The sequence below is a fragment of the Triticum aestivum genome, chromosome 5D (genome assembly GCF_018294505.1).
Source record: "Triticum aestivum cultivar Chinese Spring chromosome 5D, IWGSC CS RefSeq v2.1, whole genome shotgun sequence".
NCBI lineage: Eukaryota > Viridiplantae > Streptophyta > Magnoliopsida > Poales > Poaceae > Triticum > Triticum aestivum.
The window spans coordinates 542,916,623-542,933,243 of record NC_057808.1 but is presented as its reverse complement, the minus strand read 5'-3'; the positions used below and the strand labels follow the sequence as shown (position 1 = coordinate 542,933,243).

Genomic DNA, 16,621 nt, shown 5'->3' with positions numbered 1-16,621 from the left:
TACATCTACTGGTTACCAACATGAGCCCACATATGCTAAATCAAATCATCTTACAGTTGAATGTGAGTTTCCCAATCACGCATTTGATTATGAAATTCGGTGAACTGTGCAAACATTGCCGCTCCTCCATGCTCAGACACAACATTGTTACCCTGAAACTGAAACCATTGGTTGTAGATTCCATCCGGACACTCATCCTCTATGATCATGTTATGCATGATTACACAAGCAGTTATTACCTTCCACAACTTCTTGGTGCTACAAGTTCTAACTCTAAATGTATTTTCCTTTTCAAAAAACGCAATCAGCCGAAGGCCCTTTCAGTTTTTCCTCCCAGGGACTTGTTTGTAGTAACTTTTATTACAGATTGGTCCCTGGTCTTCAAACACTCGTATCTCCGCGACCGGGACTCCGATCGACGTGAAACCAACGCCCACTTCTTCATCTCGTCGAGATCTTTCTGTTGGTACCATTTCACTAGGTCGTCCCACTGTGAAAATGACCATTATGCCCTTTCCCTTAATCAGCCCCCTTCGAGAGAGAAGTACGTCCGGCGTTTCGTTCCGCGGCTTCACCGCACTTCTTCCCGGAGTCTCCATTACCCCCAGGCAAGCCACAATAGCCACTTGCATGATAGCCATGCAGTAGCCATGGTTCCTACTTGAATATTTAATAAACTAGCGGTGTGTCCCGTGCATTTGTGCGGATACCGAATGATGCCCCATCGAGATTGAAGAACACCAAAGGCACGCTCCACATATTTCCTAGCACTCTCTTGTGCTTGGGCAAATCTTTTCCTCTTCTCTCCTACAGGGTTAGGGATTATCTTCACAAGAGTAGTCCACTGAGGTTAGATACCGTCAGTTAGGTAGTATCCTTTGTTGTAGTGGTGGCCATTGATGTCAACATTGACCTCTGGGCAGTTGTCTTCTGCAAGCCTTGCAAACACCGGAGAGCACTGAAGCACGTTGATGTCATTCTGAGATCTGGCCAAGCGAAGAAAAAGTGCCAAGTTCAGAGATCTTGTGAAGCCACGGCCTCAAGTATGATAGTGCAAGCTTTGACATGGCCCCTATACTGCCCCTGCCAAGCAGAAGGACAGTTCTTCCACTCCCAGTTCATACAATATATGCTATCAAGCATCCTCGGAAAGCCCCTACTCACATTGATTGCCAACAACCGGGTTGTATCTGTAGCAGTTGGCTCTCTCAAGTACTCCGGGCCAAACACTTCTACCACAGCCTTGCAGAACTTGTACATGGAGTCTAGGCACGTGGACTCGCTCATTCAGATATACTGATCAATAGATCACCGGATACTCCGTATGCAAGCATCCGAATAGTTGTAGTGTATTTCTAATAAGAGGAGAAGCCAATTTTTCCCAGGGCATCCTCCTTGCACTCAAAATAGTTATCGTACGCCACCACCCCCTCCCGGATACGGTTGAAAACATGTCTAGCCATCCGGAAACGGCGCCGGAATAGGTGGTGTTTGAAGAGCGGGTTAGGGGACTCGAAGCAGTCCTGCCAGAGTAGGCAATGGCCGCTCCTCGGCTGCGATTCAACGTCGGAGTATGCCCTGGGATCGAGCCCCTGAACATCGGTCGCTGCCTACTAATGTGGTCATGGACGACCAAAGCAACATCCACAATCTGCTCATCGTCAGAATGAAGAATCATTCGAATCGCAAATGAAATTATGGAAAAAGTACTCGTCACCGAAGTCCATTTGTACCTTGCGAGCAAACCGTTGAACACCTTGTGGGCGTTGTGGAAGAAGCCAGCCGCTGAAGAGTCTCGCGCCTCTCCAAGACCAGGTAGCAGGCCTGTCGGCATGGTGCGAATATGGCAGCGTCCGACGGCGAGGTAGCTGCGCTTGTGTGATGCTGGCAGGGGGAGGCGAGGGGTAGTGGTGTCACGTCAGGTTGCTGCGACGGCGGCGAAAACGATCCACCAAACGCCAGAGTATGGGGCCGTCGAGGGTGGCGTGCTGCTGAGGGAGGTATTGTGGGTTGCAGGCGGCCGGCATCGGGCACCGGAACTGGGCGGCGGCGACGACGGATGGGCGGCCCGGTGTGCTGCTGTCGATGGAGGAAGGGGGAATGGCCAATATGCACCGGCTGACAGGCCAGGGGGTTGACAAGGGCGGGCATGCGCGCGTCCGCTGCTGTTGCGCCCACGCAAACGTGGCCCAAATTTGAGACTGAAATGGGTCACGCGTGGACAAAAAGCGGACGCCGGTCCATTTGCGTCGCGCGTTGGGCCGGCTTTTGTGTCCGTTTCGACCCAAACGGACACGTGCGGACAGTTTGGGTCGGCGCGTTGGAGTTGCTATTATGCTTTGTGCAATGCAATATGTATGCCAAACTGTCAATGATGGTGATGGGCCTTGTGAAACAATTCATACTTTTTGAAAGTTGGAGATATATGTTTTTCATGAAGTTCCCGCTAATAGGTACCTGTGCAAGATGGATCAGACTCAACTGTTCCCATAAGGATCCTTCGTACTCTCTCTTCTTGGCCAGCCGGGAGAGCGGATCTGCTTTACCACTGAAATCGTTGCATCGATCATTTCTCTGGGATGGGACAAGACACTGAGCGAAACAACAATGAAATTAAACAAGGAGTAGTGCTGGAAATTGACAAACCAACTGAAGACCGAACCAAGTGAGAACATAGCATGTCTTCCTCTCCTCTCCTACCTTGAGACAAGTACAGAACATGCATATTATTGTACAGTAAATAAAAAGCAAAAGATCACAGTGAAGGATTCCAGACTTCAGAGAATTCGACTTCAAAACCAACCTATTAGATTATATAGCACCTCATCTTGGCGCCAAGGATTTCAGACATGAACACCTAGAGACGCACGCAGAGCCTACACATCCTCCCCTGACAAGAGAAACATACAAGGAAACATTGACGAGTGAACTAAAAATGGCATACCAGCTAGGATATGGTATCATCATCTGCTCCGTCCCTCTCCATCTTGGTCGTGGTCGAAGCTTCTTCACCTGCAGATCTCTGCGTTGGAGGGGCTGCGCACGCACACCTTGGCGTACCTGTGGCAGGCCGCGCAGTGGAGGTGCCACGTGCCCACGGACACCGTCGACGACGCGAACCGCGCGCCGCAGTGCACGCACCGCGCCGGGCACGGGAACCTCCTGCTCCCCTGGCGCCGCGGCGGCGTGTGCGTGTCCGTGCCGGATCCCTCGTCCTTGGGCGTGTAGGCGGCGGAGGCGGCCGGTGGCGGTGGTCGGCTGTGAGTGCCGGGCTTCGCGTGAGACGCCGACGTGTGACGCGTCGTGTCCGCGCTGGCTCTCTCGGCCTTGGGTGCGTGGGCGGTGGCCTGCTGTGAGACGTGTCGCCGGCGCCGGCTCGCCGCTTGTCGTCGTCCCTGTGCGCGTTGTTGGCGGCCGGAGACGGTGGTTGGCTGTGGTCGCTGGGCTTCGAGGCAGGAGTGGGAGGCGCCGGCGGGCGGGGTCGCGGCGACGGCGTCGGGGCAGAGCGCGGCTTGGTGACTCCCGTGGCCGCGGCGTCGCGGGGAGCGGGCGGGTGGCGGACCGAGAGCGCCCCCCACGCCTGCTGGAGCAGCTTGAACGCGCCGTTGGCGGCGGCGGAGCGGTTCTTGTCCGGGTGCAGGGTAAGGCACAGCCGGCGGTACCGCCGCTTGATGTCCTCGTGCGAGACGCCGACGCCGCCGCTCGGCAGCGACGTCCGGGCGCCGAAGCTGAGGACGGCGTACCAGTTCCTGCCGCTGGCGCGGGAGGCGGCCGCGGCGGCGTGGACCTCGTAGGCGGCGAGGGCGTGCGCGAGCCCCGGGAGCGACCGGCAGCGCGCCTGGGCCTCCCGCGCGGCCCGGAGCGCCCCGGCCACGTCGCCGACCAGGAAGCGCTGCTCGGCGAGCCTGTGAAGCCTCTCCGCCGCATGCACCCCGCTGCCGCCGCCGCTCCTTCCGCCGGCCGCCATGGGATCGAAACCAAACATGTGTACGTACGTTGCGCTATGTCCATGGGCCAGGCAGCGTCCACCATATATGGACTCCCGGAGAGGCGAATCCGACACTGTCAGGAGTTCCGAATCCGATTCATATGTGAAGCTGAGGACTCGTACGTACGAGGAAACAAATCCAATTTAAGTCCACGTCACTGCAAGAGAAATACCTCTTTGGTTTAAAAACTCATAGGAATTTAGAGGATTCCATTCTGTAGGAATTTCTCGGTAAAGTTGGTTTAGTTTGTAGGAATGAAAACCATATGAATCTTCCCTGTAGTTTAGTTTGCATACAGTTCCAAAGAAAAATTTCCATCCAAGTCCAACCTCACGGATATTTTCCTTTGTTTCTATTACCTTCGTTCAAAAATCACTGACGTGGTTTTAGTCAAATTTTAACTAAAACCAAATAACTGACGTGGTTTTAGTTAAAATTTGAACTAAAACTAGCTAAAATTTGAACTAAAAGCACATCAGTTATTTTCGAGCAGAGGGAGTAGGAGTATATAACAACTATGGCATGCACCTAATCCTTCAAAAAATCTCCTACATTTTTCCTATGAATATAATCAAACAACTTGTAGCACAAATTCATGTTCATGTAGGATTTAACATGGCATGACATCTCAATTCTATGTTTTTTTTCTATTTATACATTTTTAGAATCATGTGAATCAAAGACATCCTAAGTCCTTAACACAATGTATACCAGAGTGCAGTTCATAGAAAGTGAGGCAAAGATAGTTTCCATATTTCACCTCAGCCTCACCATTATTTTTTCATATCCTTGCAAGAGAATATTTTTTTTCAGAGCACAACAGCATGGTACTCTGTTAAGTCGATAGTGCATACTCTGGTGTGATGCTTGTTGAGAACCTGAGCACTATATATGTTGAGGCCGTGTCCTTTCGACATGAACACCTTACAGTGCATCGTGGAAGATACACACGCATTATTCTTGAAAAACAAATACAGGCTATCGGGATTCGATCCGTGCTGGATGCTCCCGTTGTCATCTTTCTTCATCGCAGTTCGCCGACTGGAGCTTCGTTGAGCCACAGGAAATGGATGAAATCGTAGAGCTGGGCGCTCACGCTCACCTGATCAAGAGGCGCGCAGAGCGCGTGTGCATGGTGAGATTGAGATGCAAGGGGATCAGATAAGTGACATCAAGCTTAATAGTAATTGATCGAACCTTGTATGGTGTTGGGTTTAACTTCCTCAGATGGTCCGGCCTCATCCGTTCCAGCTGACGCATGCACCGACTCCTGTTCTCATTGAGGGATGGCAGCTCCTCCCTTTGTACGGCTTCGGCATTGACAAGAGGATAAAGATTGGCATCAATGTCCTTTTCAACTTGAGACACACAAGTTATGATTTATGACATTTACATTAGGATGGACCAGATTCAGTACTGTGATATGTAGAACAGTAGAAGCTACTCGAGTGGATATACATACATGAATTTCCAGGCCAGTAGCACTTCAACAACTCCTCAACATGCTGTGGAACAACATGAGCTCTCTTTGACTCGATGAAAGGGTGACGACACAGAATCCTCTCACCAACCTATCAAGGAATGCAACAAGCACACGAACATATAAATATCTGGTAACTAATTATAAGTAAATGTTTGGTAGCACAGTTCTGAAGTGGACACATTATTTGATGCAGGCTTACTGCTCAACCGTAACATGAATATTGTTTACCTTTGGACTTGGCTCGTCTTGTCCGGTCATTATATCAACTAAAGGATAACCTTCTTTTCCATACAATCTGTAGCATCGTTTTTTACATGGTATCGATACCTGGAGCATAGAACTACAAATTAGTCATTCTGGCACACCAGAGGTTTGCTAAAGCTATATCTTTTCACTTTGAATACTAATGGGTACTGACATGTATACCTTTGTGACGTCTTCAGAGAGTTTAATACGAGGCTGTTTGTTAATTTCAACTAACTTGAATACACAACCAAGTGCTGCTTGTGCGTAGCAGGTAACTAGGTAGGTGCCAATGCCAAATGAGTCTACCTCATGGCCCTACACAAAAAGTCAATAGTCATTCACCAAGCCATCGACCATGGTGAAGGCACAAAAACAGATGTCTTTGAGCAGAGCAGATGCTTATCCATCAAATTCACAGGCATGTTAAGCGCTGGATTTCAATACAGCAAAAGTTTCATTCAGCAGATGATAGACTGATACCAAGTATTTTGAAGCAAACCTTAAACTATGTAGTAAGTTGTAAATTGTCGGGACCACCTGGGTAAGTTTACTCTTAATATTTATCTAAATTAGTTTTACACTCCTGGGCATACGTTTTACTCACTATCACAGTTAATTAGAAGTTTAAAACCAACAAAGACAATTGTAAAACCACCAAATGACCAAAACCATTAACAAGTAGCAACCATCTGAATGTAAAATTGTTGAAAACTTTCAGGTATTTCACTAGATAAATATAGAAACTTAATAATAGCTCGAAAGGTGTGGTATGCAGCAAACTATCTAGACTTCTAGAGTACAGCTTACCTGCTTGTTCAATGCATCAATTGTTTCTTCATTGAGATCATTGCTTGCTGTAATATTTGTTTTTCCAAAGCCAACAACCCCAAATTCTTTTTCAATTGCACAGAAGAACTTGCGTGTCTCAATAGACAGATATGCTAAATCACCAGAGTCTAACCTAATTCCAACTGCCTTATACCTGAAACGGTAAAGTTTTCATTAATGCTTAACAACTAAGGTTTATGAATCAACAATAGATCCAAATTTCAGCTCAAATACGTAAGTGTGATAAGGAAATCGAATATAGTCACTAGCCAGACCTATCAACTAAATCCATCCCTTCTTTTAAATCATTTGTTGTTCAAACAGCAGCTAACATGTTGCAGGCAGATCTTACATTCTTACTCCTAAAGTTCAGCAAGGGATGTAATTAAATTCCTAAAGTAACCAAAAAATGCAATCAAGAAACTTAAATTTCTAAAGCAAAGGAATGAGCCGGTATAACCAGTTGGTGTTTCTGCTTATGCTCAAGATGCTTGTTCAAAATACAGGAGAGACTTGATAATAATTAATGTTACATATCACAACAAGGGCGCATGGTTGGTACCAAATGTCTACGCTGAGAGGTCTAGGCTCAACAAGTTAGGCATCAGTGACCCATTAGGTATGAAAAATAAAGCTAGTCCATGCATATGAATTCAAACATGCAACTTTTATGTATAAAGGAAGAAAAACTCAAAATAACAAACTAGCATGTAGAAACTAGAAAGTATCTGAAAAGTATTAGCAAGGAAACACACCCAGAAGAAAGCTTCATTTTATTTTGTCTTATCATCAGCTATAACTTCACATGTAACAGAAGCAAGTTGGGCAAATAAGAAGAAAATGCTAAAATGCAAAGAAGTGGTGAGGCAATAGTACCCCATATCATTGAGGGCTAAAGCAACAGCGCAGAAGTTTGGCACTCCGCTTCTCATGACCTAGCAATGATACATACTTAAACATCAACCATGCCCATATATAACCTAAGTTAATGCATTAGTTCTGTCAAGGTCAGTCCTGAAATAACTAGAGTATAATTGTTAAAAGTCAAGGGGACACATTTAAAAAAAGGAAAATTGTAGGGGAGGCCCCTACAGTAGCACATTTTAAATTTGGCTTGGATAATAATTTAAAACAGTTACATGAACAGAAGATTCAACATATATGGGCTAGATATACATATTTTAATCCATAACCATAAAAGAAGGAACATACAGAAACAAGTCAGTTTAAGCATGTCACAGAAAACATGTTTTAAGTAATATCGACAAAGTTAGTCAGCTTAAAAAAAACTCAACAGATGAATATGTAGGCATGCTGTAGAAAGCGAGTACACTAATGCAGAGCAAGATTAACTAACATCGTATGTGTCCACCAGGGCCAGGAAGGAGTTTGGAAATGCCAGTGCATATGACGTGAATGCAGCCAACTCACTTTGATTTGTTTCGCCAAAGGAACCACGCAATGAACTAGCACCCTGAAAAGAAGAATGTAAGGACAGATCTTGAATACTTAAACATAAATTACTAGCCATAAGGTCTATAGAAAGAAGTTACAGAGGAATTATGTAGCAACTTGCAAGGAAGAAAACCTTCATGGATAAGTACAATATTTCTGATATGTAATCTGTATAATTTAAACTGTAAAGCCACACTGTTATGCTTAATAGTTTGTAAGTGGTACTTTGACAACTAGTCACCTCAACTTCAACTATACCTCTTAATCTCTTATTCTAATAGGCCAGATATGATGACAAGAATTGTATCAAGTTTGTTCACTAAAAAAGCATTTAAATAGGTACAGCCAATCACAAGCATCAAACAATGTTTAAATTATCAAGAGGAAAAGTTTATATAAAACTTCCGTAACATGAGCAAAGGGATTAACAAAATAACTGGTATTTTATCACACCTGAATCTTAACCAGCCAATTCTCCACTAGAGAGACAAAGTCTTCACATTTGTTCGAACCATCAGAGCTAGACAGTGCTTTGTCAATGATTTCATCAAGACCCTACAGTCAACGAATACATTAGCAAAGAAGACCCCTGCTATAAAAGAGATTTAGTTCTCACCGGAAAAAAAATTGACGAAATTCAGGATCAAACAAATTTAATGAAAGTTGCAAGGTTCATGATGTAAAACATATATTGCATCTTGTACATTTACCTCATGGGTTTCTCTTTTAAATGGTCAGATCTATTGTGTCTTAACTGGGTGAAAATTAAGTGACTTAGATTTTTGCTCGTACTAGCCAGTAGCCAGATGCTATTATTAACTACTCCCTCTGTCCCATATTAGTTGTCGCTCAAACAGATGTATCTAGCACTGAAATACGTCTAGATACATTTATTTCAGCAACAACTAATATGGAACAGAGGGAGTATTTAATAATCATACGCTTAGCTTTGCTCACATATACTTTTTTTCACTATTTGCATTTGAATATCAATGTCAAAGGGATTGACTAATATCAACAGATTGATGAATGATTTATATTCATCTATGTATTCAATACAAGTGCAACTGGTTAGGAAATTTTGGCCCAACTGCATACTCTATATCTGGATGGATCCTTCCTCAAAGTATGAAATAGTTGGTCCAAACTGGAATTGCGCGAGATGAAAAGAGGGGAACTAGAGAAAGAAGCAAGCTTGTGCTAGATGAACGGCAATAAACACAATCCATGTCGGATACATTCTGGAGAACATCAAGCTTATCCATGAAGAATTATTAGAACATGGCATATGTTTCTTTCCTGGACAGGAATGGTATTTCAACTATTAAACAACAAAGTTGAAGCAAGTCCCAAACACCAGCAAATTTATTCATAAGCATAGCAAGACCTGAAAGTAACTACTAACCAGGAAAGAGCTCACAAATGCATGTGAGTGAGTCCCACGTATTGGTATCCCAAACAACCTTCCTGCTGCAACATTGCTGCCCGGGTAGGAATGTCAGATTATTGCTTATTATGATGAATGTCTGTTTGGATAAGCATTGTACGGCCTTCGGTATAACTTCAAGTTGGTTCACATGTTCAAGTATTGAGTAAGAATATTTATCATCTAATGATGACTTAACATAGTTTTAAAACTATATAGTCCAGTTCAAGAAACCATGTGATCCTAATCTAGAGAGTTAACAATAGTTTGCATCAGTAGCAGAAGAAACCCAAATATATATCGCCTACCATGAGCACCCAGCAAATAATTTACAAAGCTAAGACCTATGGAGACATAACAAAAATGTTTGAATGCAGATAGAAAGAGACTATGGGAAAATTGTAAAGGTACATATTGTGCTCATTGTGTGAGCAGATCATACCTTGTTGCATCAAATCCTCCCATATAAGAATATCTTGATGCACTGATTCCTCCATCTGGCCCCTGATAGACGTGTGCTCATAAGTCCATGTTAAGGATAATGAATCAAAAGAAGCAAAACGAAACAAAGTAAGACCCACTTGAGCCCGTCGAAGTCCAAATTCAAGTAAATTCTTTGGCTTCCCTGCTACAAGGCGGTGCCTTGCAGCATTTGTAGTAACCAACGAAGCATAGTTCACCAGACTTAAAAATGGAGTTTCAAGAAGTTGGACAACCTGAGACCAAAATTAAAAGGCAAAAGTAAACAAAAAGGTAAATACGACAATATGTATGTGTTTTGTTTTTTTGCTAACCAGCTCCTGGTACTTACCGCAACAGGTCCTTCGATTATCATCAGTGGAACCTTAGGAAACACAGCAGAACCCTCAGGGATGGCATAAACCTCAACATCTGAGCAGTCAATCGAACTGAGGTACTCAAAGAAGCCATCCTACCAAAATAAAAGTAAGCATACAGGTTTAGTTGCACGCAAAGATGAAAATGGTTATCTAAACAAGAATGAGTTTACTTAAGAGTGACAACTAAAATTATATTTGGATTTTGTTTGCTCATTGGCATTTTGGATGGTGGATGGGTTCAGGGGGCATCCAGAAGGATCCCTTTAGTACCCACTACCCACTACCCTGATCCTTCCACTTGTATGAGCATTCAACTCAACTAAACCCATTCATACATGAGCATGAGCATGATCTGGATAGAGGGCAGGATTCCCATAAAATAATCCTACCTCACATGTAGGCAGTGCAGTCCGCAGAAAATTGATTTCCTCTTCTTTGAATTTGAAGTTGGCAATAAACCGTATACACTCTTCAAGGCCGCCAAAGACGGTGAACTCACCAGCAAAGGGGCTCTTCCGGAAGTAAAGATCAAAGCTGAAAACAGTAGGGTTCACAATAAACATCTACAAGCATAAGAGCATGATAATTCAATTAGAAGACTGACAAGTAGAAGAATGCCTGTAAAAGAATCTCGCATTTCCAGTCAGGGGATACAGAGAAACTGTCTGCCTTGGTGCGCATGGCTGGCCTCATCCATATGGTTACAATTAGCACTGCGCCTATGCTTGATATAACCTCCAGAAACAGTACGCTTGTAAAGTGCGTGTGCGATTGCTTGGTTATAAACTATTTACATTGGTTTTTAACATTGGCAAGCAAGGTTGATACTTGGTTTACTGCTTGCTTTTATCAATGGTGGACTGAATCTATACACAGTTGCCATATATTCCATCAGCATAAGTTTTCGTCTCAGATTCTGCTTAGGCTACATCAAACATGGTTTGTTTATTTCTCCCAATAAGAACGACCGCCAATTTCTACTGTTCCGCAAAAATTGAGCAACCGCCAAAATATCCACTACACAAGTTTTATACTCCCTCTGTCCCAAAATAAGTGACTTGACTTTGTACTAACTTTAGTACAAAGTTAGTATAAAGTTGAGTCACTTATTTTGGGACAGAGGGAGTACATCGAACCTAATAGTTCGTCCCTTAAATGGAACACTTGACTAGCAAACTGAATTAACAACATCACACCAGTCCAAATTTGACAGCACGAGAGCTCCCCGGAGCTCGCTCGAATCCGGGGACACGTCCGTACAGAACAGATCCTAAACTTCAACACCAAACTGGGCCGCCCCGGCGCCTGATTCGGCCTACTGTTACTAAACCGTCACTCCGCCGCGGAGCTCAACGGCAAACGGCGCGCATACAGTAGAGCGAGCGGGGGGTGGGTCAGTTTGAGGGTGCTTACACGGCGCGGTCGAGGTGCTTGCCGGCCTTCCAGTAGGCGTAGGCCATGGAGAACTGGTAGAGGTCGGTGAGCAGGGGCGTGACCATCGGGTTCGTCGGCCGCGGCACCGCGCCGCCGCCGCCGGCGCGCACGTCCCCGTTCGCCAGCGCCGCCGCGGCCATCTTCCCGAGAGGAGGGGGGGCGGGGCGGGAGAGCGGCGAGGTTGGAGTGGAGCGGGTGGAGGAGGGAGGGGAATCTCGCAGGCAGCCGATGGTACTGCGAAGAGGAAACTGGAGAAAGGGGAATCCTATTCCCCGCGCGGGTCGGCGGATAGCGACCAGACGCGCACCCCTCGCCCGCGGTGATGGGCAAGCCCATAAGTCTGTTACTGCGTTTTTTCCGTCCGTTTTCTGTCTCTCTTTTCTCTTTTTCTTTTTTTTCTTTTCTGTTCTTTCTTTTTCATCTTTCCTTTCCCTTTCATTTAAACTGGAAAAAATTGTGAAATTTTCGAAATATTCAATTCACACTATTTTTTGAAAATTTATACCAACTTCAAAATTTGTGTTTTGTCTCAAATGCGAACATTTTAAAAAAATGAACAATTTTGAAGATACCAAGCATTTTTTGAACTTCCTAAATATTTACTGAAATTTTTAAAATTTAAAATATAATTAAAAATTTACAACCATTTAATGAACTTCGTGAAATTTCTTAGAGCATCTCCAACAGCCGCTCTTAATATCGCGCGCGCGGGAAAGAGCTGTTTTAGCGCGCGTGCAGCGTTTTCGCGCACTCCAGCGGGCGCGGAAAATTCCGACGCGCGGCAAAGAATCGCGCGTGTGGGAAAAAACGGCCCGGCGCGCTTTATAAAATGCGCGCGCCTGAGCCGTCAACCGCACACTCGAGCGCCGCCGCCCTCTTCTTCCTCGCACACCCCCCCCCCCCGCCGCCGCCGCCGCCGCCCTTCTCCCGACGCTTTCTCCCCCGCCGCCGACATGCCTCCGCACCGCAGAAGCATCTCCGGCTACCGCGGCGTCCATGTCCGCCCTTCCGGCGTGTTCTATATGCGGAGATCCGCTCCGGTGGCGCGCGGCTCGTTCTCGGGACGTTCGAGAGCGCGCGCGAGGCCGCCCGCGCGTACGACGCGGTGGCGTGGCGCCTGTCGAGGCCTCGCACCCAGATGGACTTTCAGGACGCCTGGACGTGCGAGCAGGCACAGGAACTTGCCCCTCCACCGCGGCTAGTAACTGACGCCGACCGTCAGGAACACCGTCAGCAGCAGCGCCGCCTCCTCATCGTCGAGGCGGACGAGCGAGCCATGGCGGAGTGGCGCCAGCGCCACCCGCAAGACGTCGCCAACGAGAACGCCTTCTGGGCGGAGAGGAGGACAAGGTGGCTCGCGGAACGGGCGGACAGACGTCGTCGGAAGGCACTGGTGATATCGCAGTGCGAGCTAAGACAGGCATCATTCTTTGACGACAACGATGATCGGTGGGAAGACGTGTTTCTTGATACGTCGGACGACACAAGCGAGGAGGAGGACAACTCGGAGTAGTCACCGTAGTTTCTAGTTTATTTGTATCGGACTAGTTTGTGCTCTTTGCTTGGAACTATGCTATTTGTATCGTTGAATCTATTGGTTTTTTATCTATTTGGTTGAACTAGTTTGGGTTGTTCGTATGTGTTCTGGTTGCTCGTGCTCGCACTTTTTGGGGTGCAAACAGCATTAGGAGTATGAGTCCATATCTCTGCAATCAGCACTATGACAAGAATGTCTAAAATCTTGTTCTTGAAGTTATCATCAAAATAGACACTAATCTTATCTTCATCCCAACATTTAGAATTGGGTTTTCAGAGGTCATAGGACAAGGCCTCCCCAAATTTGATTTGAGGTGATCATGGATATTATCCCAATCTCCTAATTATGTTGTCCAAATGCAAGAATTGCCCTCGGCAATTTGTAACTTGTATTATATTCGAGAAAAATTTGTAACTTGTATTCATTATTACTCAAAGCTTGTGAGAGAAGCACTTTATTACTACGTACTCTCTCTGTAACAAAATATAAGACGTTTGTATATTTTGTTACAGAGGGAACATGTGCGTTCTACTTATGATTTTGTGCTCCTATACCATCGCATCCTACTTCTTGCTTGACTTGCTGCCCGACGATATTGTCCTCCTTGACGCATGCGAGCGCCTGCGCGTCGGTAAAACTTAGCCGCTGAAACGCCGTTGAGCTGCTTCTCCCGTCATCCTCGACGGCGTCGTCGCAGCACCCGCCACCATTGACGTACCTCCGCCGGTATAGCACCAAACCAAGAAAGAGGGCTCCGCCGCATGCCACGAGTAGTGCGACCGAGATGCGGATCGCCCAACCGACGGCGACGTTGTGCTTCACGTGCGAGCGCCGGAGTATGGAGGCCGAAGCTCGCGGAGCGCTGGCCGTGCACGGTGGCAGGACTCCACCGCAGAGGCCCGGGTTCCCCGCGAGGTCGTTGGGGCTGATCGTCCTCAGCAGCCCCGTCGCCGGCACGGGACCGGTGAGGTTGTTGTGCGCCACGCTGAGCATCTCGAGCGCCGGCGAGCTGCCCAGGTTGCTCGGTATCTCGCCGGAGAGGAGGTTGTTGGAGAGGTCGAGGACGGACAGTGCCGGCATCGTGGCGAACGGCCTGGGGATCTCGCCGGCGAGGCTGTTTCTCCTGAGGATCAGCGACGCGAGCTGCTGGCACGACGCAAGACCCGCCGGGATGGCGCCGGAGAGCCGGTTGCCCGACAGGTCGAGCGCGGAGAGTGCCCGGCAACCGCCCAGCTCGTCCGGAACGCCTCCGGTCAGCTCGTTCCCCGCTGCGGCGAACGTCTGCAGCGTCGGAATGGACAGGATGCGCGGCGGCAGTGCCGACCGCAGCCGGTTGCGCGAGAGGTCGATGAAGGAGAGCGACGTCGAGAGCGCCAGGTCGTCCGGGATCTCGCCGGAGAGCCCATTCCCGGCCAGCTCCAGGCGATCCAGGCGATGCAACCGCCCGAGCGCCGTCGGCACCGCGCCGTTCAGACGGTTGTTGTGCGCGCGCACGCGGACCAGCGACGAGCACGTGGCGAGGCTCGTCGGGATCGGGCCCGTGAAGGCATTGTTGAACAGTATCAGCCCGGTCAGGTTGCCGCTGCCGCAGAGGCCGGCGGGCACCGGCCCGGAGAGCGCGTTCGTCGACACGTCGAGCCACTGCAGTGGCTGCGCAGCGCCGAGCGACAGCGGCAGCGGGCCGGTGAGGGAGTTGTTCCACAGCTGGAGCACCTCAAGCCTGGGAAGCTCACCGACGCCCGCCGGGACGTCGCCCTTGAGCCGGTTGCACATGAGGTTGAGCAGCAGCAGGTGGGCGAGCTGCGCCAGCTCCGGTGGGATCGCGCCGGTGAGTGCGTTTTCGGAGAGGTCAAGCATGACGAGGGAGGACAGGTTGCCGAGCTCCTTCGGTATCTCGCCGCCGATGTTGTTCCCGTAAAGGAACACGGTGTCGAGCACCGGCAGCCGGCCGAGCTCGGGTGGGATGGGGCCTTCCAAGCCGCCAATCGCCATGTCAAGGTACCGGAGGTTCTTGAGCTTGCCAATGGCCGCCGGGATCGGGCCGGTGAACTCGTTGTAGCCGATGATGATCTGCTCCAACGCCGTGAGCTCGAATAGCACAGCCGGGAGAGCGCCGCTGAGGTTGTTGCCCGCGAGCCCCAAGAACTTGAGCTTCCGGAGCCTGCCGTAGCTCTCGGGGATTGTGCCAGAGAAGAAGCCGCCCCTGACGTCGAGCGTCTCGAGCTCGGTGGCGTTGCCGAGGTCGGCCGGGAGCGGCCCGACGAAGTTGTTGCCGGACGAGTTGAAATGCGCCAGTGAGGCGCACGAGCCGAGGCCGGCCGGGAACCGACCGGCGAAGCCGTTGTCGCTGACGTCGAGCTCCCGGAGCGTCGGGATCGACACCAACGCCGCGGGCAGCTCGCCCGCGAACGCGTTGCCGCGGAGCACGACCGAGGTGAGCGCGCTGAGGCCGAGGACGTCGTCCGGGACGGCACCGCTCAGGTTCAGGCCCGCGAGGTCAAGGCCGGTGATCGCGCCCCGGTCGTCGCAGCGCACGCCCTTCCAGCCGCAATGCGGCGCCGAGCCCCAGCCGCGGAGCTCCCCCAGTGTGTCGACGAGCGAGGCCCTGATGGCCAGCAGCATCGCCGCGTCGTCGCCCGTGGCGGCAGCGCCATTGGACGCCCCAGCGCAGCACACGAGCGACAATGAGAAGAAGACCAAGAGGAAGAAGGAGGGTGCCTTCGATTCTTCACTCGCCATGCTCGTCTCCCCTCCTTCGATTCTTCAGCTAGCTTTGTGTTTCCATCAACAAGCTTGTTTGAAGCAATAGGGAAATGGAGGGAAACTAACAGCTAAGCATATTTGCAGTGACAAGGTGAGAGCACCATGCAATCTTCCCAAGTTATAGTAAAACCAAAAATTCACCCAAAAAAACTCAAAACCATGTAAAATTGCTTTAAAAATTATTGTTGCGTTTCGAGTTGACTGTGTTGCGAGTTGACGACTCTTAATTACAAAATTCAGTCAGCAATCACATCTTCATAAGTATTACCAAATCTTTGTAAGACTTAGTCATTCAAAGATTCACCCAGCAAAAAGGACAAAGCCTGTAAATTTTGTAAAAAAATTGTTAGGGCATCTCCAACGCCGACTCTCGAACCTCCAGCAACTGTTCTAACCGCGGAAGTCATCCAACGCGGTCCAGTATCGGTCCGCGGCACGGTCCGGATGCGATTTTTCCCGCAAACCAGAGACAAACGTGGAGGAGGTTTGCGGGAGTCCACACCAATCCCAAGCCCGCTTCTGATCGCCCTGGCCCACCCAAAACCCCTCCTCCTCCCGCGTGTTTTCGTCAGCGCCCGCATTCATGCCCGGCCAGAGCCGCCGCGGCCGCTCACTGGCGCT

The 16,621-nt window shown here is 48.6% G+C and overlaps 3 protein-coding genes across 6 annotated transcripts; all 3 read right to left on the bottom strand.

Annotated features, from left to right (window-relative positions):
- Window positions 1–4,140, bottom strand: LOC123123674 (serine/arginine repetitive matrix protein 1-like). 2 transcript variants are annotated; one of them, XM_044544239.1, is made up of 3 exons: window positions 2,804–4,140; window positions 2,458–2,700; window positions 1–986 (listed from the first exon to the last, which is right to left on the bottom strand). In XM_044544239.1, exon 1 carries the CDS (start codon window positions 3,983–3,985, stop codon window positions 2,948–2,950), a length of 1,038 nt encoding a protein of 345 aa, XP_044400174.1. In that variant the 5' UTR covers window positions 3,986–4,140; the 3' UTR covers window positions 1–986; window positions 2,458–2,700; window positions 2,804–2,947. The 2 variants fall into 2 exon arrangements, with proteins under 2 accessions (XP_044400174.1, XP_044400173.1); XM_044544238.1 differs by lacking the exon at window positions 1–986 and having other exon boundaries at window positions 2,249–2,700.
- Window positions 4,141–4,710: 570 nt separating this feature from the next.
- LOC123123673 (nicotinate phosphoribosyltransferase 1) lies at window positions 4,711–11,968 on the bottom strand. 3 transcript variants are annotated; one of them, XM_044544236.1, is made up of 15 exons: window positions 11,680–11,967; window positions 10,656–10,800; window positions 10,239–10,358; window positions 10,009–10,143; window positions 9,870–9,931; window positions 9,407–9,482; window positions 8,455–8,556; window positions 7,904–8,020; window positions 7,423–7,481; window positions 6,526–6,700; window positions 5,899–6,033; window positions 5,701–5,799; window positions 5,452–5,560; window positions 5,187–5,347; window positions 4,711–5,091 (listed from the first exon to the last, which is right to left on the bottom strand). In XM_044544236.1, the coding sequence occupies exons 1-15, from the start codon at window positions 11,838–11,840 to the stop codon at window positions 5,014–5,016; spliced, it is 1,734 nt and encodes a 577-aa protein (XP_044400171.1). In that variant the 5' UTR covers window positions 11,841–11,967; the 3' UTR covers window positions 4,711–5,013. The 3 variants fall into 3 exon arrangements, with proteins under 3 accessions (XP_044400171.1, XP_044400172.1, XP_044400170.1); XM_044544237.1 differs by having other exon boundaries at window positions 5,187–5,299; XM_044544235.1 differs by having other exon boundaries at window positions 5,088–5,347; window positions 11,680–11,968.
- A 1,717-nt stretch (window positions 11,969–13,685) lies between these two features.
- LOC123121161 (MDIS1-interacting receptor like kinase 1-like) lies at window positions 13,686–15,976 on the bottom strand. Its single transcript, XM_044541085.1, has one exon. The coding sequence runs from the start codon at window positions 15,974–15,976 to the stop codon at window positions 13,766–13,768; it is 2,211 nt and encodes a 736-aa protein (XP_044397020.1). The 3' UTR covers window positions 13,686–13,765.
- Between the last annotated feature and the right edge of the window lie 645 nt (window positions 15,977–16,621).